Source organism: Cygnus olor, chromosome 25 (genome assembly GCF_009769625.2).
Source record: "Cygnus olor isolate bCygOlo1 chromosome 25, bCygOlo1.pri.v2, whole genome shotgun sequence".
Classification (NCBI taxonomy): domain Eukaryota; kingdom Metazoa; phylum Chordata; class Aves; order Anseriformes; family Anatidae; genus Cygnus; species Cygnus olor.
Window position 1 is genome coordinate 3,065,482 of NC_049193.1, and position 24,882 is coordinate 3,090,363.

The 24,882-nt window shown below is 66.4% G+C and overlaps 2 protein-coding genes across 3 annotated transcripts; one reads left to right on the plus strand and one right to left on the minus strand.

The window, feature by feature from the left end:
- Positions 1-1,347: 1,347 nt before the first annotated feature.
- On the minus strand, positions 1,348-5,739 carry DLX3 (distal-less homeobox 3). The gene is made up of 3 exons (XM_040536893.1): positions 5,267-5,739; positions 4,765-4,955; positions 1,348-2,939 (listed from the first exon to the last, which is right to left on the minus strand). The coding sequence occupies exons 1-3, from the start codon at positions 5,583-5,585 to the stop codon at positions 2,598-2,600; spliced, it is 852 nt and encodes a 283-aa protein (XP_040392827.1). The 5' UTR covers positions 5,586-5,739; the 3' UTR covers positions 1,348-2,597.
- A 4,993-nt stretch (positions 5,740-10,732) lies between these two features.
- Positions 10,733-24,606, plus strand: ITGA3 (integrin subunit alpha 3). 2 transcript variants are annotated; one of them, XR_005814597.1, is made up of 26 exons: positions 10,734-11,034; positions 15,833-15,954; positions 16,071-16,153; positions 16,914-17,163; positions 17,504-17,587; positions 17,819-18,026; positions 18,282-18,475; positions 18,771-18,859; positions 19,005-19,141; positions 19,245-19,331; positions 19,414-19,481; positions 19,762-19,898; positions 20,121-20,267; positions 20,348-20,445; positions 20,614-20,779; positions 20,876-20,947; positions 21,068-21,147; positions 21,404-21,481; positions 21,588-21,690; positions 21,783-21,953; positions 22,055-22,168; positions 22,356-22,469; positions 22,602-22,700; positions 22,817-22,942; positions 23,241-23,408; positions 23,709-23,842. XR_005814597.1 is itself a non-coding variant. In XM_040536575.1 (25 exons), the coding sequence occupies exons 1-25, from the start codon at positions 10,862-10,864 to the stop codon at positions 23,874-23,876; spliced, it is 3,168 nt and encodes a 1,055-aa protein (XP_040392509.1). In that variant the 5' UTR covers positions 10,733-10,861; the 3' UTR covers positions 23,877-24,606. The 2 variants fall into 2 exon arrangements, 1 of the variants encoding a protein (XP_040392509.1); XM_040536575.1 differs by lacking the exon at positions 23,241-23,408 and having other exon boundaries at positions 10,733-11,034; positions 23,709-24,606.
- Positions 24,607-24,882: the final 276 nt, after the last annotated feature.

A 24,882-nucleotide genomic window follows, 5' to 3' on the forward strand; every position in this document is an offset into this window, starting at 1 on the left:
CACGGCACGGGCACCCCCGGCCCCATGCAGGACCTGCTGCGCAGCTGGGGTGTCGGGGCAGGGCAGGAGGGACGAGGGGCTGCATGAGCACAGCCTCTGTGAGCCAAATTCCTGCCAGGCGCCCATCCCCAGGGTGTCGGGGCTGGCTAGAGGAGCCCGGTTTGCAGGCAGTGCCGCCGGAGGGGAGCAGGATTAGCGCCTGTCCGCGGGCAGAGATGCGCCCAGCCTTTATATAATCCACGGATATGTAATCTTCTTTCTTTTCTTTTTTTTTTTTTCCTAAATTAAAAAAAAGAAAAAAAGGGCCAGCTCATGACATGCTTCTCACTCCAGGCAACGCCGCTCGGTTTCCTCCTCTCCCAACCCGCCCGCCGCCTCCTTGCTCTTGCTGGCAGCCTACCCCTAATAAAACGCAGTGTCTCCAGCGTGTCTGCCCGCCTGCCGGCTGTGGGTCGGGTTTGCACGCAGCCTCCAACCCCAACCCCAACCCCAAGCGCTCGGGGACCAGGGGCTGGCAGCTCCCCTTAACCCTTCGCAGCCAGCCTGGACACGCAGACGCCCGTTTGGGGACACCCGAGGTCCCTCTGCAGCCACGGCTGGGGTGGACAAGGCGGGGACGAGGTGATGGGGATGAGTTGGGGACCTCGCGGGTGCAGCCCGCTCGGGGAAGTCCCCGCTGGTGCAAGGTGCGGGGACAGCCCCTGCGTGTCCTCGATCATTTCAAGGGGGACGTGGGGACTGCTGTGGGTGCGCTGGAAGCTGGCTGCGTCCCGGCCATGCCCGCAGTGCAGAGGGACCAGACCAAGGGGGCTGGGTGGGGGCTTTGGGGGACCCCATCCATGGCCACCGGCGACCAGGGCAGGTGCACGGGGGCTCAAGGGGCTGGTGGTGCCGGCACGGCACCAGGCACGGCTGTCCCACAGCGGCACGGCAGCGGGCAGGGGTCCCCGCCAGCCCCTGCTCACGCAGTGACCCCAAAGGGGACACCGGGACAGCCCAGCTGCCCTCCCAGTTTGCACGGCTCAGAGCCTACTGGTTCCCAGTAAGCGCAGTGGAAGGGAAGCGGCGCGGCTCCGCGGCATTTTGGAGGCAGCTCTGCAGAGCAGGAATACAATTTTCTTTTCCCAAAAAAAGTTCCCTTCCCACAAAGAGGTGGTCAGGGGAGCCAGAAGTGGACATTCCCGTCACCTTGCCACTGTCACGCCAGGTCCCCAGCCGCCCCCAGCTGTGCCCAGAACACGGGACGCGGGGCTGAACGTGAAATTCCCTATCCCAGAAAACTCCTCTGCGGCTGGGGTCCTCCCCGCTCGCTGGCAAACCTACCCCAAAAATAGCGTTGGGACAGCCTTAAAATTCAAAGTACTTTTTATTAACATTCGCAGATCAGCTTCTGTTTGCTAAGAAAGCAGCAAAGGGGGCTCGGAGGAAGCCCCTGTCCTCGAAGGGAGCAATCACCAGCCAGGTTGGTCTTAAAAAAAAAAACGCAAACAAACAAACAAACAAAAAACCAGAACGAAACAGCTTGGTTTTGATCAACTTTATACAAACGAACCTTATGTACACTCTCTTTTTTCCCCCATACACCCCTATTTATATAAGGCAACATAAATAAGATCCTCGGGACTGTACAACACATATGAACACTTCTTAAAACTGCACTTTCTGCTTTTAAAAAAATAGCATCACTCTCTTAAAAAATAGTAAAGAGTTTTTTTGTTTTTTTTTAAATGTGTTGTCGACTTATTTAAAAAATAGGCATTCTGCTTCGCCGTTAGCTTAAATGACAGATGGAGGCACTGTTAGAAAACAGACACTAGCACAATTTTCTCTTTAAAAAATAACTTAAGCCATTCCTGAACAGTTTAAATATTAAAATATTCCCCCCCCCCATTTTTATTTTTATTTTTTTAAATTTTTAAATAACCACCTCGTTGTCTGAGCATTGTCCTGGGTGATCCCCGTGAAGCTGCCGTGGCTCCGCAGCCCTGGCCGGGCTGGGGGTGCCGGCTGGCACCCATGGGACACCCACGGTCCCGCAGACTGGTGCCGGTCCCCGCTCGGCACTGGATTTTGGGTGCTGCGAAGGCGAAATGCGTCCCATGCCCTCGACTCCGATGGGCACCCCGCAGCCGTCTCGCCTCTTCCTCCTCCTCACCATGGCTTTGGTCCCCGTGTTTCCATCCCAAGCAGGGCTCCGGGTGTTCCTCGGGGACCCCGGTACGGAGCAGTCGCCCCCAAAACGGCTCGCCCGGGGGGGGCACCATGGCCGGTGGGGAAAAACGCGGCTTCCGGGGGGCCGTTGCTGTCGGGGGGTGATGGAAAAAGAAAAATGCATGAGAAGGATTCGCCCCCTTTTCCTCGCTTTCCCTTGGCGTGGAGCTAACGAGTTTAACCCTTTGCGGTCCTGTTGTTCCTGAGATGAGAGTATAGGATATATAAGTGTATATATAGGGGTGTGTGTACATGTGTGTCCTGAAAACACTTTTTTTTTTTTTAAAAAAAAAAAAAAAAAGGAAGAAAAAAAAAAGTGGGGGGAAAAAAAAGGAAGGAAAAGGAGTCCTGCCACTGTCTCTTGTTCCCTTTCCCACGCCGCACTCTTAGTAGACTGCGCCAGGGTTGGGGGGCGGCCCCGGGGAGGTGTGATGCATTGTGGCGGCCGGCGGCGGCTGGTGGGGTAAGTGGGGTCCGCTGAGGGTCTGCGGGTGGTACCAGGGGTTGTGCTCCTCCAGGAAGCCGGGTGAAGAGCTGTAGGGGAGCGGCTGTGGGAGCGGGGTCCGGCCCGGCGCGCTGCCGTGCGAGTTACTGTCCCAGACGGCCGGGGAAGGGGGAGAGTTGCAGGCCATGGAGTCGCTGTTGTTGGGGCTGTGCTCCAGCGGCACCTCGCCGTTCTTGTAGAGCTTCTTGAACTTGGAGCGGCGGTTCTGGAACCAGATCTTCACCTGGCAGGGAGGGACAGGGGTGAGTGCCCCGCGTCGGCTTGCAGTGGGGTTGCGGGAAGGCACCCCGGGGTTTGGGGGGGTTGTGGGGAACCCGGACACGCGGCACATCGTGGGAAGCCACCTGTGGTAGGGGGGCCGTGGGGAGCCAGCACGCAGCAGGTGCCGTGGGGAGCCATCTGTGATATGGGTGCTACAGGGACACCGGACACGCCATGGGAAGCCACCCGTGATATGGGTGCTATAGGGACCCCGGACATACTACGGGAAGCCACCTGTGATATGGGTGTCGTGGGGACCCCAGACACCCCATGGGAAGCCACCTATGCTGTGGGTGTCACAGGGACCCCAGACACACCGTGCACCACAGGAAGTCACCGATGACAAGGGTATTACGGAGAGCCCACACACCAGGCACCATAGACAAAGCCACCTTTGGTGCGGGTGTCATGGGGACCCCGGACACCCCATGGGAAGCCACCTATGATGCAGGTGTCGTGGGGACCCTGGACACTCGGTGCATGGTGGCAAGCCACCCGGGACGTGGGCGTCGCGAGCCGCCCGTCACGCCATGCATCACAGGACACCAGCCCGGCACGTCGCGCGTCGGGAGCGTCCCCGGCGCTGGGTGAGGCCGCGGCGCTGGGCGCCCTTGGCCCCCGGGGAAGGGGTGGGGGGGGCGGTGGTTGTCACCCAAACAGGATGTCCCTCTGGGAGCGGGTGACGCGCTCCGTCAGCCCTTTGCCGAGTGTCCCCGATTGCTTCATCGCCCAAGGGAGGAGGAGGAAGGCCGCGCTGGGGAGCGCCGCGCCAAGGGCGGCACAAGGGCGCCGGCGCCGGCCCGCAGGCAGGGAGGGCACCGGGACAGGGACGGGACGGGACACGGGAAGGGGTGGCCGTGCTGCGGTGGCGGCGGTGGCAGCCTGTCACACCAGCAAGGACAGCGGGTAGGGGTTGTGCCTGCGCCTGACAAGCCTCAAAAGCGAGGGTTTGGCCCCAAAGCTGGGAGGCAGCGTGGGGAAGGAGAAGCACCTCTTGCCCGTCCCTTCTTGTTGGGTGTAAACAAAACTGGCAGCCCCCGGACAGCGCCTTTGGGTGCTCCTGTCCCCAATTCCAGTCTCCCACAGGAGCTGGGAGCTGGGGTGCCAGGAGTACAGACAGAAGGGGAGCTGTGGAAAGCCCGGGCAAGAGGAGCAGGGGCTGGCAGGGGCTGGACCCGGCTGGATTTGGGGCGAATGAGCCAGGATGTGGGGTCCTGAGCACCCCGTCAGCAGTACCCAACTCAAGCACCCACCTCAAGCGCCCTGTCCTGAGTGTCCCATCCCGAGCACCCTGTCCTTCCTGGGATTTCACATCCTGGGAAGCCGGGTGCTGACCCAGGACACTTCCAAGGACCGGGGCAGGATTCGGCCCCTCCTGGGTGACTGGGCAGAGCAGGGTCTGAGCTGGGGCTGGCTGCGGAGCCAGGGGATAAACCCTGAAACTGCGGATAGGGGCATGGCCGGGATCCGTCCCTTCTCCCCGCTCCTTCCCTCCTCTCCCCCGTCCCCTCGGCACCACGGATCTGCTCCCTGCGGCGAAACCCAGCAGCGAGGATCCCTGCACCCTGCAAAGGGGGAGCACCCATCCCTGGCATCCCCCAGACCCCCCCATCTCTCACCACATCCCAAAGGGACAGCTTCATCCAGAGCCGCACCGAACCCACACCGACTTGGGGGTTGCAAAAAGGGGGGGGGGGGGTGCAACTCCGTCTCCCCCTCCCGCCTCTCCCCTCTAGCTGTGGCTGGGATTTTTTTTTTTGGGGGGGGGGGGGGGGCTCAGCCCTTACCTGGGTCTGGGTGAGCCCCAGCTGGGCGGCCAGCTCGGCGCGCTCGGGCAGCGCCAGGTACTGGGCTTTCTGGAAGCGGCGTTGCAGAGCCGCCAGCTGGTAGCTGGAGTAGATGGTGCGGGGCTTGCGGATCTTCTTGGGTTTCCCGTTGACCATCCGCACCTCGGGCTCCGGCTCCTCTTTCACCGACACTGGGCACAGAGCGCAGAGGTGAGGACGGGGCTGGAGAAAGGGTCCCAGTGCAGCCCCCCCATCCCCTCCCCAACCCAGGGTCGCCCCGCTCTGCAGCACCGGAGGGGGCTGAGCCCCATCCCCAAAACCTCCCCGTCCTCCGGTGGGAACAACGCACCGGGAACCCCTGGCGCAGCCCCGCGGCCGCCCCGTCCCCAACTTATGAACGCTTTATTTTTATTTTTTTAGTAGCGGGGGGGGGGAGGGCACAACCTCGCCAAACTCCCAAGCAGAGGGGAAGGATACGACCCCCATTTCCCAGGCATCCTACCTGCATCCTGGGCTGGGAGCTGCTGGTCCCTGAAGTGGCCGTACTGGCGGTAGGAAGGGCTGTAGGAGTAGTCGGATTTGGGCGAGTAGGTGCCGGCGGCCCCGATGCCGTTGAGGTTGAACTGGTGGTAGGGGTAGTGGCCGACGGGCTGGCTGTAGGACTGGCCCGGGTAGTAGTCGTGCTGGCCGGTGTAGTAGCCCAGGTCGGTGACGGAGGACTCGGGCAAAGTGGGGGAGTCCTTGGAGGCGGCATGGCAGCTCAGCGAGCCCGACAGGTCGGTGAGGATGCTGGAGAGCTTCTTGTCGAAGGAGCCGCTCATCGCTGGAGCGGGGGGGCTGCCCGCCCGGCTGGGGACCCCCGGCTGCCCGCGCGTCAGGCCTGGCGTGCCCAGAGCCGGCTCCCTCCGCACGGCTTCTGGCGAGGAGCAAGCGAGCGACTGTGCCCAAACCTCCAGCCCCGGCCGCCTGCTTAAAGCCTTTAATTATGGAGCAGGGCAGGGTGGGTGCGCATTCCTATTGGCTCCAGAAATATTGCCTGGGAGGCAAAACAGGCTCCTGCCTCCTGTTTTTTTTTTTTTTTCCCTTCTCTTTTTTTTTTTTTTTTTCCCTCTCTCAAGAAACAACAAAGAGTGGGTGAAAGAGGGAGAAGGAATAAATAAAGATCGCAGGCTCCCAGCTGCAGGAGCAGGGGAGGAAGGAGGGAGGCGGGCAGGGCCCCTAGGGCACCGGGCGGTGTGGGGGGGGGGGGTTGCAAGGGGGTCGTGGTCCTGGGGGTGCTTGGAGCTAAGGGGGGGTTGGACAGGGAGTGCGGGGCATCTTGCTGGGGCACATGGTGTAGGAAGGCTTGGGGTTAGGGAGTATGATGGATTCATGTTTGGGGCTGGGGGGCTGCAGGGTTAGGTGCCAGGAGGGCAAGACCTCCTCCCCAGCTCCCACCTTCCCCCAGCAGCCCCCAGTGTCTCCCAGTACAGCCCCCTCCCCATGGCACAGCCCCCCGGACCCCAAAACTTGCTCTCCACCCCCTGCCTCTCCTGCACCAGGGGGACCTCGGTGCCAAGTCCCCATCCCAGGGCTGCCCACCCGCGGGCTCCGCGCCCCCCTCCCAGTCCCACTCAGGGTCCTGACCCCCCCGCTGCCCTAAAAGCCCCCCCGCAGCGTCACCCAGCCCAGGCCCCCCAGGCGAGGCCCTGCCACCCTTGTCCACCCACAGGGCTACCCCCAGCCCCCCCAGCCCCCCAGCAGGAAGGGGAATAGAGGGGGGATGGGATTGGGGGTCTTTTATTTTGGTGGGGGGTCTCTACCTCTCCTGGCAGGTTCCTGACCCTAAGAAAAGTGGCTGGGGGGCTTGGGGGGGGGGGGAGCAGATTCTTAAGCCTGACTGGGGCTTTTGTGTTGTTAAATGAAAAATTTGCCACCCCAACCCCCCCCTGGGGGCCCCCCCCCACAGGCACTGCCCCCCCCCCCAGCCCCCGGGTGCCCCCCCCGCCGCCGCGCAGCGCGGTCCAATGGCGCCACCAGGCGGCCGCCGCGGGCACTGCGCGGTCCGGGGGCCGCGGGTTCGAGTCCCGGCCCCGCCGCCACCGAGTCGGGCACCGGGATGGGGGGCGGAGGGGGGAGAATGAGAAAATTGGTGAAATTATAGAAATTGGGAATGGGACGGGACGGAATAATTGGGATGGGATGGGTTAAGAATAGAAGTAGAATACATAGAATAAAATAGAATTTGAAAAGAAGAATAGAATAAGATTTGAAAAGAAGAATAGAATAGGATTTGAAAATAATTAGAATTTAGAATAGGATAGGATAGAACAGGATAGAACAGGGTAGGATAGGATAGGATAGGATAGGATAGGATAGAATAGAATAGAATAGAATAGAATAGAATAGAATAGAATAGAATAGAATAGAAGTGATGTAGAAGTGGTGTAGAAGTGGTGTAGAATAGAAGTAAAACAGTAGAATAGAAGTAAAGCGGAGAATAATAGACTAGAAATAGCACAAACTAGAGTACAACAGGAGCAGAGATCAGCTCCAGGGGGAAGCAGCCGGCCGTGATGGGAAGCACAAGCGTGACCCCAAAGCTGTGTCTGGAGGCACGGGCTCACCTCCCCGCATGGGAACTGTAATTTGAGATTGAGGAATTAATTCCGAGGGGACAGAAATGTCTAGGACAAGCCCGGCCCTGCCGTCCGTCCTGCTCGGAGCTGCGCGAGGGCCTCCCTGGGGAGGTTCCCAAGGTCCCGGGGGAGCCGCTGGGACATCCCCAGGTCCCCAGCCCGGCTGTCCCACCAGCCGGCCGGTCACTGGGGCTGGTTTCTGCCCCGAAATGGGTCCTGAGGCAGGAAAAGCCGGTCGGAGACCTGCTTGGAGAGCTGCAGGCCGAGCAGCGAAGGCAGCTCAGGAGCACGGTGCAAACAGGGAGCAGGTCTGTTCAGTCCCGAACCAGTTTGGGACTGGGAGACACTGGTGCCTGCGACTGCCGAAGGCTGCTCGGCCAGGCTGGCTCCTGCCGAAGCCCCAAACTGGGGAGCTCGTGGATAGCACGGAGAGGGGGGGGCGGGGGTCCAGTTTGGGTGCCCAAACCTGGCAGAAGTGGGTGGCTTAATTGGAAGCGGCTTAGAAGTGGCTTAATTGGGGTACCGGGGGTCTCTGCAAAAGGAGGTGCACGGGGGGTGGGGGGGGGCACAAACCAGGCAGGGCTGGCCTCGAAGCCAACCCCCCCCCATATTGTCCCCTGTACCCCCCACAAGCTAGGGAGGGTCCCCAAGGTGCCCCGATTGAAACGACCCCCCGCCCCCCCGAGCCCAGCGATGCCGCCGGGGGTCCCCTGGTGTCCCCCCCTCCTGTCCCAGCGGCGGGGACGGGGAGCGGCGGGGGGGGGGGCGCCAGGGCGGGCCGACCCGCGCTGCCCCCACCCCAGCGGCATCCTTGGTCGGACGGCTCCATCTAGCGGCGTTTTGGGTGCTCACACCCCGCCTTTGGGTGCTGACACCCCCCTTTGCGTTCTGACACCCACCCCCCTTTGGGTGCTCACCCCCCCCTTTGGGTGCTGACACCCCCCCGAGACTCAACACCCTCCTCAGTGGCCATAATACCTTCCCTGGGGGATAATACACCCCCCTCCCCCCAGGTGTAAGCATCCCCCCTTTGGGTGCCAGCACCCTTCCCTGGGTGCTCACACCTCCCTTTGGGTGCAAACATCCCTCCTTTGGGTCCGCCTCACCCCAAAATGACCCAAAGGCAGGGATCGGGGACAAGGGACAGGGGGGTGGGGGACAGGGGAGGGGGGACAGGGGGTGGGGGACACGGTGCCAGGTCCCGGTGCTGGCAGGGCAGTGCCACGGTGCCAGCCGGTCCCCGGTGCCGTCACACTTTCCGGTGACACCGGGGAGCGGGTGACAAGAGGGGCACGGGGCGTGGGGGGGGGGGGCGTGGGGGGGGACAGGACATCCTGCGCCCCGTTCCCGGCCGAAGGGACGGGTTTCCTGGCACGGGTGGGAGCGGCGCCAGGCCCCCCCCCGTCCCCGGTGACCTCGGCCTGCTCGGGGACACCGGGAGGGGACACGGCCACCGCCGGCACCTCGCCTCGCCGGGGTGACGCCACGGGCGCACCGTGGAGGCTCAGGCTTGGCCTCCTGCCCTCGGCTGGGGTGGGGGGGGGGTGGGGGTTGTTGTCCGTCTGTCCTGTCCGGTCTGTCCGTCTGTCCGGCCCGTCCATCCATCCCGAGCACACGACGCCCCCGGGAAGCGCTCGGGGTAAGGGGGGGGGATGGGGGGGTGGGGGGGGTGTTGAGCAATTCCCAGGCAGGAATTTGGCCTCCGTCGGCACAAACAAGCCTCGAGGCCCAAGGCGGCCTCCGCTTCTGTCCTCCTCGGGGCTGGGGGGACAAGACTGGGCCGCGCCCCCTCCCCCCCCACACCCCTAAGACCCCCGCATTGAGGCTGCGGGAGCAGGGAAGGTCCCTCGGGTGCCCCCCCCCCCCTCCCCCCCCAGCCGGTGCCGCAGCCCCCATGGGTGGGAGGCTCCCAGGAGCCGGTACCGGGCAGGGAGCCCGCGGGAGGGGAGCCGGCACCGGGCACGGAGCCGGCACATTCCCGGCGTTCCTGGGCAGCCGGGAGCCGCCGTGGGAGGCCGGGGATTTTCTCGCCCCCCCACCCCCCCACCCCCCCAAAGCCCCTCGGACCTCCCAGCGGACGCTGAGCCCCAACCCCTCCTGCCTCAGTTTCCCCCCACCCCTGCAGCCGCGGCGGAGCCCCCAGGATGCAGCAGCAGTAGGACCCTGCGGGGGGGGGGCGGGGGGGGGGGAGGCACCGCCACCCCATAATTTACTGCTGCTCCTGCCCTGTGGCCAGGCTGGGGATTTGGGGGGAGGAGGGGGGTCCCCACGCCAAGGGGGGTCCCAGCGTTGGTGGTCCTGGCCCTGCCTGGAGGGGGCTTATCCTGGGGGGGCGCGGGTCCCATCCCGGGCAGGTCCCGACTTGGAGGGCTCAGCCTGGGGAGCCTTGTCCGGGGGGGGGGGGGGGGGGGGGGGGTCACCCCGCAGGGGTGGGCACGGGGGGGGGGTGCACCCAGCCCTGCCTCTTCGTGCTGCGCGTGCCCCTGTGTGCAAGTCCCTGCGTGTGCACGCAGGGCACAGGTGTGCACGGAGCTGCAGTGTGCCCATGCAGTTGTGTGATTGCAACGGGGGGGGGGGGGGGGGGGGTGCGCCGAGGCGTGTGCATGTGCAGGAGTGTGTGTGTGCATGCACAGGCCTGTGCCGTGCAGAGGCGTGTGATTGCACAAGTGTGCGCATGTGCATGTTGCAGGGGTGTGTGCATGCACAGGTGTGTGATTGCAAGGGTGTGTGCACACATCGAGCTGTGTGCTTGAACGGGCGTGTGTGCACGTCGGTGTGTCATTACATGGGCTGTGCACACGCAAGTGGGTGCTTGCACGGGCATGCGCACACACCCAGGTGTGTGCTTGTATGGCTGGCTGCTTGCACACCCAAGTGCATGCTGGTACAGCTGTGTGCTTGCACACGTGTGTGCATGCCCAGGTGCATTCTGCTATGGCCGAGCGCTTGCGCATGTGTGTGCACACCCATTTGCACTCTGGTATGGCTGGCTGCTTGCACACGTGTGCATACCCAGGCGCATGCTGGTATAGGTGGTCACTTGCACACGCGGGTGCACGCCCAGGTGCATTCTGGTATGGGTGACTGCTTGCGCCAGCATGTGCGCGCCCAGGTGCATGCCGGTAAAGCTGCCCCTTGCACTCCCGTGTGCACACCCAGGTGTGCGCCCTCCTCCCCCCCCACCCCCCCGCTCCCCGCCCCGTGCCCGCGCGCCACACCCTCGCGCATGCGCCGCGCGCCCCCTCCCTCCGCAGGTGCCGGGAGGAGGAGGGGTGGGGGGCGTGCGGGGGCGTGCGGCCCCTTTAAGGGGAGTGCCCGGAAGGGCGCGCGCGCGCGCCCCTCCTGGCTACGCCCTCGCCCTGCCCCGCCCCGCGCGCCCGCAGCGCACCGGCACCGGCGCGTCCGGGAGCGGGGGGTCGGGGTCCGGGGGGTCCGGGTTCGAGTCCCGGGGCCGGTTCCTGGGGGGGGGTGGGGCGGCCATGGCGCGGCACCCCGGGGTGCTGGGGGTGCTGGTGCTGGGCGCCCTGCTCCGCGCCGCCGCCTTCAACCTCGACACCGCCTTCCCGGTGCTCAAGGAGGGCGCCGCCCGCAGCGGCTTCTTCGGCTTCTCCGTGGCGCTGCACCGGCAGAGCGAGCGGCAGGAGCGGTACCTGTGCGTGGGGGGGGGGGGGCAGCACGGTACTGGGGGGGGATGGGGGGGGATGGGGGGGGATGGGGGGGGTGCCCGGCGGGTGTGGGAGGGTGGGGGGGGTCCTGGGGTGCACCTGGGGGAGGCCCTGAGGGGGTCCTGGGGGGCCCCCTGGGAGGGGGGGGGGACGTTGGGGGGGGGGGGGGGTCCTAGGTGCTAAGGGGGGGGTGGGGAGGGTGAGGGGTGTGCAGAGATTTTGGGGTCCTGGGGTGGTTTGGGGGGGAGACGTAGGGCCTCTGGAGGAGGGTTCAGGTGTGTTGGGGGGGGGCAGAGCCTTGAGATCAGGGCAAGGGGGGGGGGGGCTCATCCCTCCCCTGTGGCTCATCCCTCCCCTGTGGCTCCATGCCCCTTTGTTAGCGTGGGGATGTCCCGGTCCCACCTGGAGCAGCAGCACCCTGGTGCTGAGCACCTGGTGTGGCCGCGTCCCAGCAGCCCGGTGCCATGGGGCAGGGACTGTCCCCTCCTCAGCCCTACCTGCGGCCCCCTCCCTGACCCCCCCATCCCATATGGAGCAACGCCGGGTCCCATCCCACTGCGGGAACCCGCGGGCTGCAATTCCCTCAGCTCAGCCCTCAGCAACCCCCCTTTTTTCCAATGCTCCCCAAACAAACCCTACATCTGTCCCCGAGCAAACCCTAAATCCATCCCCAAACCCCCAGACCGTGTCCCCAAATCCCTCCTGCTGGCAGCTACCTTGCTGCAGGCGCTCGGGGCAGGCAGGCAGCACGGGCTGGGTTTTCCTCGCCTGGGGGCACCCATGGGGTAACACCCAGGGGCTCCCTGTGCCTGTTTTTTTTTGGGGGGGGGGGACACTGGTGGCAGACCAGCTGGGGTGCGTGCTCCGAATACCACGGATGCATTTCAGCAACTCACCCGCCGTGGGATGGCTCCGTCGCTGTCCCTGGGAAGCGGGACAGGGGTGCAGGAGCTGGTGGTCCTTGGGGGGGTCCCCAATGGTGAGGTGGAGGGGATGTGGGGGCAGAGGGGCCCGTGCGGTGATGGTGACTGTCACTTTGTCCCCGACGGGGTCCCTTGTATGGTGTCTGGAGCCCGGTTTTGTGGTCCCCCCCGAGGTTTGGGGTGTGAAATCCTGGGGGGCTTTGCAGCCCTGGGGGGGCTTTGCCACCCCCTTGGGAGCGAGGAGGGGGCTGCGGGATGCCGAGCGCGACTCCGCTTCCCCGCGGTGTTCACGTGCGGGCGGCTGGGGCGAGTGCGGGCAGGTTTTGGGGAGGAACCTGCGTCTTGAGTGAAATACCCGAATCCTGAGAGCCGCCCCCAGCCCTGCTCCTGCTCAGGGGGGTGCTGCCTGCCCCCCCCCCCCGGCTTGCACCCAGCAGGATCCAACCTTTGCTTGGTGCGGATGTGGTGAGACCGAGGCAGGCGTTGCCACCGCTCCCTGCCCTCCTGCAGCCCGGTGACAGCCACCAGCTTCCTCCCGGGGTGTCTGCGGTCGGGGCTGCAGCCCTGCCGGGGGGGGGGGGACACCCCGTCCCCGGCCCCCCGGTGCCGGGTATCACCGGGGCGTTGGTGCCTCGGCCGTGCCCTTTGCTTGCCGCCGGCTCCAAAGTGCAGGTGCGTGCAGGGTGGGGACAGGAAGGGGACGCTTCCTGCCCCGCTCCTCCCTGCCACGGGGCTCCCGGAGAGGTTTCGGGGTGCTCCGCTGCCCGTCCTCACCCCGCTGCCATCGTCACCTTCAGCAGACCCCCCTGCGGAGCTGGGTGTCCTTGGGGGACCCTTCCCTGCGGGGTGGTGGCCGGCAGGACCCGGTGTCCCCGTGCCCACGGAGGTGGCTGGGACGTGTTTTTTTTCTTTCCCGGCCCCGTAGCCCCGCCGAGGTTTGTTTGCTCGCTCCTCCTGGGGCCAGGTGAAGGCTGGCTGGAAGCGGCGGCGTTATCAGAGAGCACGCAGCTCCTTCGGGCCCCGAGGGCTGAGCCCGGCCGCTCCCGCGGGCGCTGGGATCCGGCTCACGGCGGTGCCAGGCTCAGGGGTTCCTGAGCAATGCAGGGAAACCGAGGCACGGGGGGGGGGGGGGAGGGATGCAGCAGCACCTACATCTGCCCACCCCCCTGCCTCAGTTTCCCTCCCGGGGGAGCAGGGATGGGGGCAGAGCCACGAGCAGAAGCTCCCGGCTGGCAGCAGGGTGAATTCTTCACTTTTCCTCCTTTCCCCCCCCCAACCCCAAAACCTCCCTCCGGGGACTTCTGCTAATTCAGGAAATGTGCTCGCGTGTCTTTCCGCTCCTTGCCAGAACCAAGCTCAACCCCCCCACACTCCCCATCACCCCCCCCCCACCACCACCACCACCAGCCGGGGCCTGTCGGGAGCTGCCGGGGCGCTGGGGGCTGCGGCGCCTTGGCAGGGGCTGGAGCCGTCCTGGCTCCCGGGGATGCTGCTGGAGCCGCTGCCCCCCCCCCTCGCCCGCCTCCTCTGCGCCGCCTGCATCAGCGGATTTGGCTGACCAGGGCTGTCTGGGGGGGCACAGGGGGATTGTAAAAGCCCCCCCCCCCCCGCCTTCCTGATGGTAATGTAACAGCACCGGAGGCGGGTATGGGTTGGTGAGGGGGGGGGGGGTTGGGGCTGGCCCGGAGTAGCTAGTCTTTGGGGGGGGCTATAGCAGGGTATATAGCGTCTGTCCAGCTTTGAGGGGGGGTTAAGGGGGAGCTGAGCTCTTTGGGGCTGAGCCGAGCTCGCAGCTTGCCCCATCTCCCCACGCTGCAGCCCCCACACCACTCCTATCCCCCCCTCCAGGGTGTTGGTGCTGTTGTGTGGGGTCCAGAGGGCCCCCCCTTCATTTACCAGGGCGGATTAGGAGGGGGCACGGCCTCCCGCATTCCTGCCTCCCTTCCCAGCCTCCCCCCTTGCTGCTCTTTGGCCATCCCTGAGCTTGCTCCATCGGCTGGAAAGGACAAGCACGAGGCCTTGGCTGAGCCCCATCCCGGCCCCCGCCTGGGCTGGGACCCCCCCCCCCCCTTTTTGCTTGGACTGCTGCCACAACCAGCCCCGTGCCCACCCACCCCCCCCCGGGGGGGGCTCCAAAGCCCTCAGCATCCTAAGAGCACCCCCCCAGCTCTGAGCATTTCCCTGGCGGGTGGGCGGCTGCAGGGGAACCTGGGCTGGAGGCAGGGGGCTGGCGCTTTGCCCCCCCACGCCCCCCCCCCCCCGGGGAGGGTGTCAGCAGCACCCCCAGGAGGGGCATGGTGCTGGCAGGAGCCTCCTGGGCTCCCTGAGTCACAGCCCTGAGTCACTTCCTTGGAGGTGAGCGGAGAGCAGCGGTGCCCTCTTGTTGTGTTCTACCCCCCCCTTCCCAAAATAAGGGGGTGGGCAGGAATTGGGGCGCCGAGCTCCTTTGTGCCACCCGGGACAAAACGCCACTGCACCCGCTGGGTCCCCAGGGCACGCGGGCATCCCGGGGGGTGCTGACCCCCGGCCCCATTTCCATCCCTTTTTGGGGGGTTCTCCTGCGGCTGAGCAGCTTTTCACCCCCCCCCCCCCCCTTTATCCCCCTCCCCTCGCAGCATCCCGCTGGCTCGGTGCCTGTCCCGGCGTGCCGGGGCTGGGGCTGCCTGGGGCCCCGCATTCCTCCTGCGCCTGGGCTTTGAGTCAGCGAGCGCTGCCCGGACGCGCCCGCGCTGCCGGCACGGTGCCGCGGTGCCAGCTTGGGGCCACGCTCCTCTCTCTTTCTGTGTTTGTCCCCCCCCCCCCCCCCCCCGAAAAAAAAAATAAAAATCCCCACAGCAGCTGCTCGGGATGGCCATGGGATGGTGGGGATGCTGAGAACGGGCCGGCTCGGTGCATGGATGCCTCCGTGGGACAGCCGGGATGCGCCGGCTACCTGGGCACCGCTGTCCCCCCATGCGTGTCCCCCCCCCCCTCCAGGCTCGGGGACGCCGTTTCCTGCCCTGGCACCCGTGGCCGTGCCTCCTCCTCGCCATTGTCCTCGGGACTTCCCGGCGGAAAGGCCTGGCCTTTCCGCAGCCCCCGCGTCCTCCCGTTGTCCCCGAAGCCCCCCGGTACCCCCGCGCCCCCCTACCTGGGCACCGTGGGGTTTGGGTGGGTTTTGGGGGCTGCTTGGGCTGGGGGACGCAGCATGGAGGGGTGCTCCAGGTGGGTGCTGGGGGCCATTTTATTCTGCATTTTTATTAAACACGCATTCACCCTGGCATGCCAGTGTGCCCCCCCTCGGTGTGGCACCGCAGTGACTCAGTGACCCGCGGGGGCCTGAGTCACCCCAAAAGCGCGCCCCGGGACCCCCACATGGAGTGGGACAAGCCCAGGCTCATGCAAGCAGGGCTGGGCTTGGGGGGTGGGGGGGTCGTGTGTGCTGGTGTCCCCCCCACACCAGCTCTATCCCCCCTCCCCGGCCGGGCCGTGTTTATCGCAGCATTCCTGGGCTGGCACGGCTCGGGGGGGCGGCGAGGCTGTCGGATGGGACGCAGCTGCGGTGCCGCAGCCCTGGCGGCTCAAAGGTTGGCTGGGGAGGGCTGCGGCTGTTTACCCGCGTGGGGCCCCCGCTTGGCTTCCCCGGCACGGGCAGGGGGCTGTCTGCCAGGCTGGGGGGGGGCGCAGGCTCTTCCCCCATATCCTGGGGGGGCTCGGATTGGAGTATGGGGGTGCAAGGAGGGCGTCCTGCGTTCCTGCGTCCCTTTGTTTCCCGTGCCCTTTGGGGTCTTCGGTGCGCCCTGCTCAATTTGGGGTGTGCTGGGTGTGATGCCCCCCCCCCGTTACCACTGCCAGCCCCCCCAGCCCCTGCTCTGCCCCCCAGGTTGCTGGTCGGGGCGCCCCGAGATGAGGACCCGCAGAACGGCACGAGGACGGGCGCTGTTTACGCCTGCCCCCTCTCCGCCTCCACCAGCGACTGCCAGAGGCTCGACATCGAGCTGAAGAGTGCGTGAGCGCCCCGAGCACCCCAAAACCACCCCGTGACACCCCCGCCAGCCTCCCCTGCCTCGGGGGGGGGGGGTTCCGTCCCCCGCTTCTCACGCTGCGTCTTCCTCGACCAGGTGAGCCGGACAAATACATCATCGAGGACATGTGGCTGGGGGTGACGGTGGCCAGCCAGCGGCAGCCAGCTGGGAGGGTGCTGGTGAGTGCACGCCCACCCCATTTCCGCCCCCCCCCCCCCGCCCCGACGTGTGCACCCCATTTTCCTGCACACGTGAACCCAGTTCCCACCCCCCACCCGGCAGTGGGAAACGGGGGTACAGCCGTGGGATGGTTTTGGAGTGAGCGTGGGGGGAGAGCAAGAGCTGGGAGCCCCCAGGAGCTGGTGGGGTGCTGGGGTGCCCTGTGCCTGGGTGGGTTTATCGGGGTGCATCGGGATGCTGGGGGGTGGGTTGCGTGGGGCTGGGACTACAGCTCCCAGCATGCAGTGCAGGGGGGGGGCTTGGGGGCAGGTTGATTGCTGTGGCAGTGCATGCTGGGAGTTGTAGTATATATGTGTGGGGGGGTGATTCCTGCATCCCAAACCGTGTCACCCCCCCTGCTGGCACAGGAGAGGCTGCAGAGCCCCACTGCAGGGGCTCCCCATCACCTCCCCGCTGTCACCTCCCCGCTGTCCCCCTGGCTTGGGTGACAGCACGCAGACCGCTGTCCCCCTGGGGTGCGCCAGGCTGATGCTCACCCCCCGGGTGGGGGGCAGCAGCTGGGTGCGTGCCCCCCCCCCCCCCAATCCTGCTGCGATGGCGCACCAGAAGCAGGGCGCTGTCCATATATACGGCCCTGTATCAAGGCAGGGCCCCCCAGCCCCGCAGTCACTCCCTGGGGAGGACCCCCAGCCCTGCGGTTACGCCCTGGGGAGGAATCCCCCCCCCCCCCCCACCTCATTTTTAGGGGTGTCCCGGCAGGCTTGCGCCCACCGCTACACCAGGGTGCTGTGGTCGGGCAGCGAGGACCAGCGGCGCATGGTGGGCCGGTGCTACGTGCGGGGCAACGACCTGCGCCTCGACCTGACCGACGAGTGGCAGACGTACCACAACGAGATGTGCAACTCCAACGTGGACGCGGAGGAGACCGGCATGTGCCAGATGGGCACCAGCGCCGGCTTCACCTCCAACATCATTTATTTCGGGGCGCCCGGCGCCTACAACTGGCAAGGTGTGTCTGGGGCTGGGGGTGTGCAAGGACCTCCTGCTTCCCCGGGACCGTATTCCCACGTGGCATCCCTGCACGGGGGAGCATGGACACGTGTGTCTGAGCGTGCACACGCTCGTTGTACAAAAGTGCGTGCGTGCACTAAGCCGCGTGTGTTTGCATGCTTGTGCAACGTGCCCCGTGCATCGCGTGTGCATGCCTCTGCAATGCTGCACGGAAGCATCTCTGCGTGCATTTGCACGCGTATGGCCATGCACGTGCTTGCTTGTGGGTGTGCAAGGGGAGCGGGTGCCCCCTGATACCTTCCCCACCCCACCCCACCCCACCCCCCCCCCCGTTGCAGGTACCAACTACATGCTGAAGCGGGAGACGTGGGACCTGCACGACTTCTCCTACCCCAACGAGAAGAACGGCAACACCTACATAGGTGGGGGGCAGCGCGGTGCGGGGCCCCCCCCAGTTCCTCCTGGGGCTGGAGAGGGTTTGGGGCCTGGAGGAGGGGGGAATTGTGGAGGTTCCTAAAGCACTGTGGGGTGTAGGGGGGCTTGGAGACCCCAGGGATGGCGTGAGGGGGCTGGAGGGCATCACGGGGTGGGGGGGGCATGGGGTCTGGGATTTTGGGGATGCGCCACGGGCTCACGGCGGGGCTTGGCTGCAGGGTACACGGCGGAGGTGGGCAGCGGCGTGCTGCAGGAGGACGCGGTGACGGTGGTGGCGGGTGCCCCCCGGTACCAGCACACGGGCGCCGTGTACCTGCTGAGCACCAGCCCCCAGAACACCCTGGAGAAGAGCAGCGTGCTCCGTGGCCACCAGGTCGGCTCCTACTTCGGCAGCGCCGTGGCCCTGGCAGACCTCAATAACGATGGGTGAGACCTGGGGGGGGGGTTTGGGGTCTGTCCTGGGGCAGCCCCCAAGGCTCAGAGGCATTTCTGTGGCTCACAGCATGGGGGGGATGCTGCTTTGGGCTCTGGGGGTCTTCCCACCTGCTTTGGGGTCTTTTTGGGGAGAGTCATCTTTCTGGGGCTTCTGAACAATTTTAGGGGGGGCTCCCCTTCCCTTGGGGGGGTGTTGGGGTATGGGGGGGGGTACCGGCCCGTGTCACAGTCCCCTTGTCCCTACAGGTGGCAGGACCTGGTGGTGGGAGCCCCCTACTACTTCCAGCGGAAGCAGGAGGTGGGGGGAGCCGTCTACGTGTACATGAACGAGGTGGGGGGCTTCCAGCCCGACCCCAGCCTGGTGCTCACCGGCCCCAGCTACTCCGCTTTCGGCTTCGCCATCGCCAGCATCGGGGATATCAACCAGGACGGCTTCCAGGGTGAGGGGACGGGGGGCCACCGGGCTGGGGGGGCAGTGGGGCTGCTTCTTGGGGGCGTGCGGGGGTCCTCTGGTAAGGGGAGATCCCACTTCGGGGGGTGGTCAGGGAGGTTGGGGGTGAGCAGAAGGGGATGGGGGGCACCTTGTTTTGGGGGGGGAGAGGGGAGCTTCTGGAGGGGCTGGGTGGGAATTGGGCATGGGGGGGGAATTAAAGAGGGGAGCTCGGATGTGTCAAGGCGCTTTGTGGCAGCCCCTACCCCACGTCGGTGGGGCTGACCTCTCTCTGCCACCCACAGACATCGCCGTGGGGGCTCCGTTCGAGGGGGCGGGCAAGGTCTACATCTACCACAGCAGTGCAGGAGGGCTGCTGGCCAAACCCAGCCAGGTACGGACCCCCCACCCCACCCCCCCCAAAAATGGAAGGGGGCTCAGGGCTGCCTCTGAGCATCCTGTCCTCCAGCCTGGGACGCAGGGGCTCGAACCCCAAATCCGTGGGGTTGATGGGGTGCCGGTGCCCCCCCCTTCCCCAGGTGGTCAGCGGCTCGGACCTGGGCCCCGCCAGCATGCAGACCTTCGGGTACTCGCTCAGCGGGGGCCTGGATGTGGACGGCAACTCCTACCCCGACCTCCTGGTGGGCAGCTTGGCGGAGAGGGTGGCCCTGCTCAGGTAGGGGCGCGGGGACCGGGGACGGTGCATCTCCGGGGACAGCGGGACAGGTACGGGAGCGACCGGGTTGGGATGCTCAGGCAGCCCCCTGCCTCCACCCCAGGGCTCGCCCCGTGCTCAACATCCTGGACAAAACCTTCACCGTCACCCCCAGCAAGGTGGATCCCACCCGCTGCACGCCCAGCTCCTGGTGAGACCCGGCACAGCGGGCACCGGGGTCGCGGCACGGTGCCGGGGGCTCCGCTCACCCACCCCTTATCCCCCCACCCCAGCATCACGGTGACCGTCTGCTTCGCCTACAACCAGAGCGCTGGCAACCCCAAGTACAACGAGAAGATCAGTGAGTGCACGGGGGGGGTGCGCTGGGGGCACGTGCACGTGCATTTGTGCGAGGGTGCGTGCAGAAAGGGTGCCCGGAGGGGAACGTGCATGCAGGGGGGTGTGCACGTGTGTTTTGGGGGGGTGTTTTGGGTGTGTTTTGCACGCACTAAAACACGTGTGCTGATACGTGGGGGGGTGTGCACGTGCTGTGCATGCACCCAGGGGTTGTGCTGGAGGCATCGTGTGTGTGCAATGGGGCACGCGAGCGTGCGGCACCCACGGCTCTGCTCCCCTCGCAGCCCTGGAGTACGTCCTGGAGGCGGACAAGGAGCGGCACCCCCCCAGGGTGAGGTTTTTGGGGACGCACTCGGCCACCTACCGCGGTGTCTTCCCCATGCCCGAGACCCGCTGCGAATCCAAGGAACTCCTGCTGCTGGTGAGTGTGCACGTACACACGCGTGTGCATGGCAGTGCGCCGCAAGCTGCTCTGCGTGCATCACTGGAGCCAGGGGACGAGGAGCAGACGGGATGAGGGACGCCGGGGTGCGGAGGGGAGGAGAGGTGGAAATGTTGGTGGCTGTGGGGTTGTAGGGTCTCGCGAGCAGGCTGTGCCTGCGCATAGCGGGGTTTTGCTGCAATTGCTGCCCCCCCCTCACAGGAGAACATCCGGGACAAGCTGCACCCCATCGTGCTCTCCATGAACTACTCGCTGGTGGAGAAGCCCAGGAGCTTCCAGCTGGGTCCCCACTCCCTCGACGCCTTCCCCGTCCTCAACCAGGACCAGTCCCACGAGAACGAGACCAAGGTGGGCTGCCCGCGCCCACCGGGCTGCGGGGACGGGAGGGGGCACGGGGCGTGACGTGTGGGGACACCCCTGCCCCTCAGATCGAGTTCCAGAAGGAGTGCGGCTCCGACAACAAGTGCTACAGCAACCTCCAGATGCAGAGCGGCTTCATCAACGAGCAGAATCAGTTCCTGCCCAGGTGAGCACCGGGGTCCCCAGCACCTCTCCTGCCCACGCTGAGCCACCTCTTGGCCGCGGCGTCCCTATCCTGGACCGTGCTGGGTTCCCCGTCCCACCTGGGGCGTTTTTTTGGGGGGGGGTGGGTTGGTGGCCCCCCCTGTGCTGAGCGGGTCCGGTCTCTGCGCAGGCTGAACGGCACGCAGGTGCTGCAGTACAGCCGGGACCTGCGCAAGCTCCACCTGGGCGTGAACATCACCAACGCGCCCAGCACCGACTCCAACGGCGAGGACGCCCACGAAGCCCAGCTCAGCATCACCGTGCCCCCCAACCTGCTCTTCTCCTCCGTCCGCCCGGTACGGGGGCGTCCTCCCATCCCCGGGAGGGAGGCTCAAGGGCCTGGGGGGGCGGGGGGGGTCCCAAGCCCTTTCTCATGTTCTCTTCTTCTGCAGAGTGGTGCCTGCACCTCCGTGGAGGAGACGGTGCTGTGCGAGCTGGGCAACCCCTTCAAGAAGAACCAGAGGGTGAGCGTGTGTGTGTGTGTGTGTGTGTGTGTCAAACCCCCCCCCCCCAAACCCCTCCGAGCCTGGGCTGGGGTCTCGGGAGGGTCCTTCCCAGCTGCTCCACGGCCCCGGGTGTTGCAGTTGGAGCTGCTCATCACCTTCGAGGTCAACAGCATGGCGCTGGACACGCGGGAGGTGCTGATCTGGCTCGACCTGTCCACGTGAGCATCCCTGGGGTGGGGGGAAAAAGGTGCTGGCAGGGATGGGGGGGGCTTCTCCTGCGCTTGGTGGAAACGCACCCGTGGCACCGGTGTCGTGGCATCGCATCCATCAGCGCTGCTGCTCCGGGAAGGGTTTGGGGGGGAGCTCCTTGATGCAGCGGAGGGGGGGCTCCTTGGGCAGGATGGGGAACCCCAAAGCTGGGCACTTGGGGGGGGGGGGCTCCCCACACCGCTGACCCCGGCGTGGCGTCGGCAGGCAGAGCACCCAGGAGGACCTGCAGCCCGTGCTGGCCAAGCTGCTGGTGGATTACAGCATCCAGTCCTCGCTGACCGTGTGAGCGCAGCCCCCCCCTTGTCCTCCCCCACCCCACCCCATCTCAGCCGTGCCCCGGGGCACTCCCTCACACCCCCACGTGTCCCCCCCCCCCCCGTGTCTCCAGAGCCCCCTCGCACACCCAGTCGCACTTCAGCGGGGTGGTGGTGGGCGAGTCGGCCATGCGCAGCGAGCAGGACGTGGGCAGCGCCCTCGCCTTTGACTTCCAGGTGAGATTTGGAGGGGGGGGAGGACACATTCTGGGGGGGGGGGAGTTGGCTGGGACAGCTCCGTCGCCCGATGCCACCCACGCTCCCCGCAGGTGTCCACCAAGGGCGAGGCGCTGGGCGCCCTGGGCACCATCCTGCTGGGCTTCGAGTGGCCCTACGAGGTCCCCAACGGGAAGTGGCTCCTGTACCCCACCGAGATCCTCATCGACGGCAACGGCACCTGCCAGCCCCCCGGGGGGGTCGTCAACCCCCTCAACCTCACGGTGAGTGGCCTGGTGCTGCCGCTCGGCCCCTCGCCCGGCTGGAGACGCCTGGGGGGGGGCTCTGATGGGGGGGGTCGTGGGGTCTTTTGGTTCCTCTCCAGCTGCTGGAGGACAGGACCCCGACGCGGCAGAGACGGGAGCTGGGGGCGGCCGAGCCTGTGGAGCCCCCCCTCACGCTGGCCACCGCCAAGAAGGCCAAGTCGGAGGTGCTGCTGGTGAGCGGGGGCTGTGGGCGCAGAGGAAGGGGTTTGGGGTGACCCCAAACCGCGCGTGTGTGCATGCGGTGACCCCAAACTGCGCGTGCACAGCATGCACCCCGCCGTAGTCACGCACACCTCACACGTACCAGACTGGGGTCTCTGGCGCTGCGCACCCCGCTGAGCGCCCCTCTCCCCCTCCCAGAGCTGCTCCCAGGGCACCGCTCGCTGCGTCTGGTTCGAGTGCCCCCTCCTCGACACCCAGCGCCCCACCACCTTCCGTGTCCGTGCCCGGGTGTGGAACAGCACCTTCATTGAGGTCAGTGCGGGCAGCGGGGCCGGGCTGCCCCCCCCCACCTCACCCCCCCCAGCACCGAGTCCTCGGGGTCTCAGCACCGTCCCCTGCCCCAATCCCCGCCCCCCCCCCCCCCCCCGGTCTGTGCGCCCCCAGGATTACAGCAACTTTGACCGGGTGAAAGTGGACGGCACGGCCACGCTCTTCCTCCGCACCCACGTCCCCACCATCAGCATGAAGAACCACACGGTGCGGGTGAGTCCTCGCCGGGGATGGGCTGGGGAAGGGAGTGGGGGGGGGGGGGGGGGGGGGCACTGGGAGCACTGGGAGCTTCCCCCCACCCCAACCGAGGCTCTCGGGGGCTCTCCCAGTTCTCCGTGGACGTCGACTCGGAGCTGACGGAGGAGCAGCCGGCCGAGATCGCGCTGTGGCTGGTGCTGGTGGCCGTGGCGGCCGGGCTGCTGCTGCTGGGGCTGATCATCGTGCTGCTGTGGAAGGTGAGGGGGGGGCACCCGGGACTCCCCCCCCCCCCCCTCCATGTGGAGGAGGGGGGGGGGGGGTGTGCAAGAGCCGTGCATTGACCCCGTGGCTTCGTCTCGTGGTTCTCCACCACGGGACGCTCGCGGGACGGACCCGTGTGAGCTTCTCCTGGTGCCGAATACTTGGGGAGCCGAAATCGCCCGGTGCCACGGCACCTCTTCGTCCTTTGGGGGGGGGGGGGCTACCTGGGTGTGTCCCCCCCCCGGGTCTGCAGGTCCCCCGGGTCCCCTGAGCCGTGTCGCCTCCTCCCCGCAGTGCGGTTTCTTCCGTCGGGCCAGCACGCGGGCCATGTACGAAGCCAAGGGCCAGAAGGCGGAGATGCGGATCCAGCCGTCTGAAACGGAGCGGCTGACGGATGACTACTAGCAGGGGGGGGGGAGCCACCCCGCTGCCCCCCCCCCCAGCACCCGCGCCACCCGCCCGGTAATGCCCCCGCGCCCCCGGGGTGGCTGCGGCCGTCCTCCTCTTCTTCCTCTTCTTCCTCTTCTCCAGTCTCTCCGCTCCTCCCTACAGGGCGCAGGGGGGGCTCTGAGGGGGGGGGGCTCCCCGCAGCCCCTCCGGACCTGCCCCCCCCCCCCCCCCGCCCCAGAGGCTGGGGGCTCTGCTCTGTGCTGCCTCCGCAGCCTCTCTCCGCCGTCTCCACTCCCTCTTCCAGCCCCACGCTGACCCCCTTTCCCCCCCCTAATTTTATTTAATTTTTTTTTTATCCCCCCCCCCCCCCAGTGCGACTTCTTCCAGCGGACTCGCTACTACCGGGTGATGCCCAAGTACCACGCGGTGAGGATCCGGCAGGAGCAGCGCTGCCGCCCCCCCGGCCTCCTGGCCCCCCCCCGCCACCGCCGCAAGAAACACTGGGTGACGAACTGGCAGGAGCCAGACAAGTACTACTGACCCCCCCCTCCCCGTGCCCCCCCCACCCTACAGTGCACCCCCCCCCCCCCCCCCCAAGTCCCCGGGGAGCACCAGGACTTCTTGGGTTTACTTTGCACAAGCACCTCGCTCCCTGCCCGCCTCCCGGCGCTGGCTTCGCACGCTCACCTTGCACGCTTGGGGGAGGGGGGGGGCAATGCCCCCCCTTGGCGAAACCCCCCCCCCCTCCCCACTGCGTCCTCACCCCACTGAGTGCCTTCTGCCCCTGGGGTCCTGTGCAGACACTCCTCCTCCTCCCCCCGTGGGTCCCCCAGGTGGGGGCACGTCCTTGCACGCCGGGACACACTTGCCCCCGCCCCCCCCCCCGCCCAGTTCTCCCCCCTCCCTTTGCTCTGGGCGTGGGGCCCCCCCCAGCTTTGTGCTATGCGGGGCTGGGGGCTCGTGCCTTCTCCCTCTGCTTGAAGCAGTACAGGGGGGGCTCATTCTGCACCTTCCCCGCCTGCATTTTCCTGCTGGGGAGGTGGTGTCCCCCCCCCCCAGCTGTAGCCCCCAGGGGGGCTTCTCTGTCCAGCCCTCCCCCCCCCGACAGACGCAGCTGGGGTTAAGTTATTCCGTGTCTCTTGTGTGCATTTGTGTTGAGCCCCAGAGCGGGGTCGGTACTGGGGTCTGGGGGGGCTCTGTGACCCCCTCCCAGCCCATAACTGCCCCCGCCTTGCTGGGGCCCAATAAAGCCTCGCTCTGGGATTTGTAACCTCGTGTCTGTCCCGTGGGTCCTATTGGGGGGGGGGGGGTACAGGAGGCTGGGGTGGTGGGAAAAGGGTTGGGGGGGGGAGATGCTCTTCAGGGGAATTGGGGGCGGGAAGAGTGCACCCATTGGGGCAGGGGTCTTCTGGGGAAAAAGTATAGGGGATGGGGAAAAAGTAGGCCCAGGGGGAAAATGGTCCCAATGAAGTGGGGGGGGGGGGAGGGGTGGCACTGCCCCAGATGGGTGTTATAGGGGGGTGAGGCTCCTCCCAGGTTGGGATTA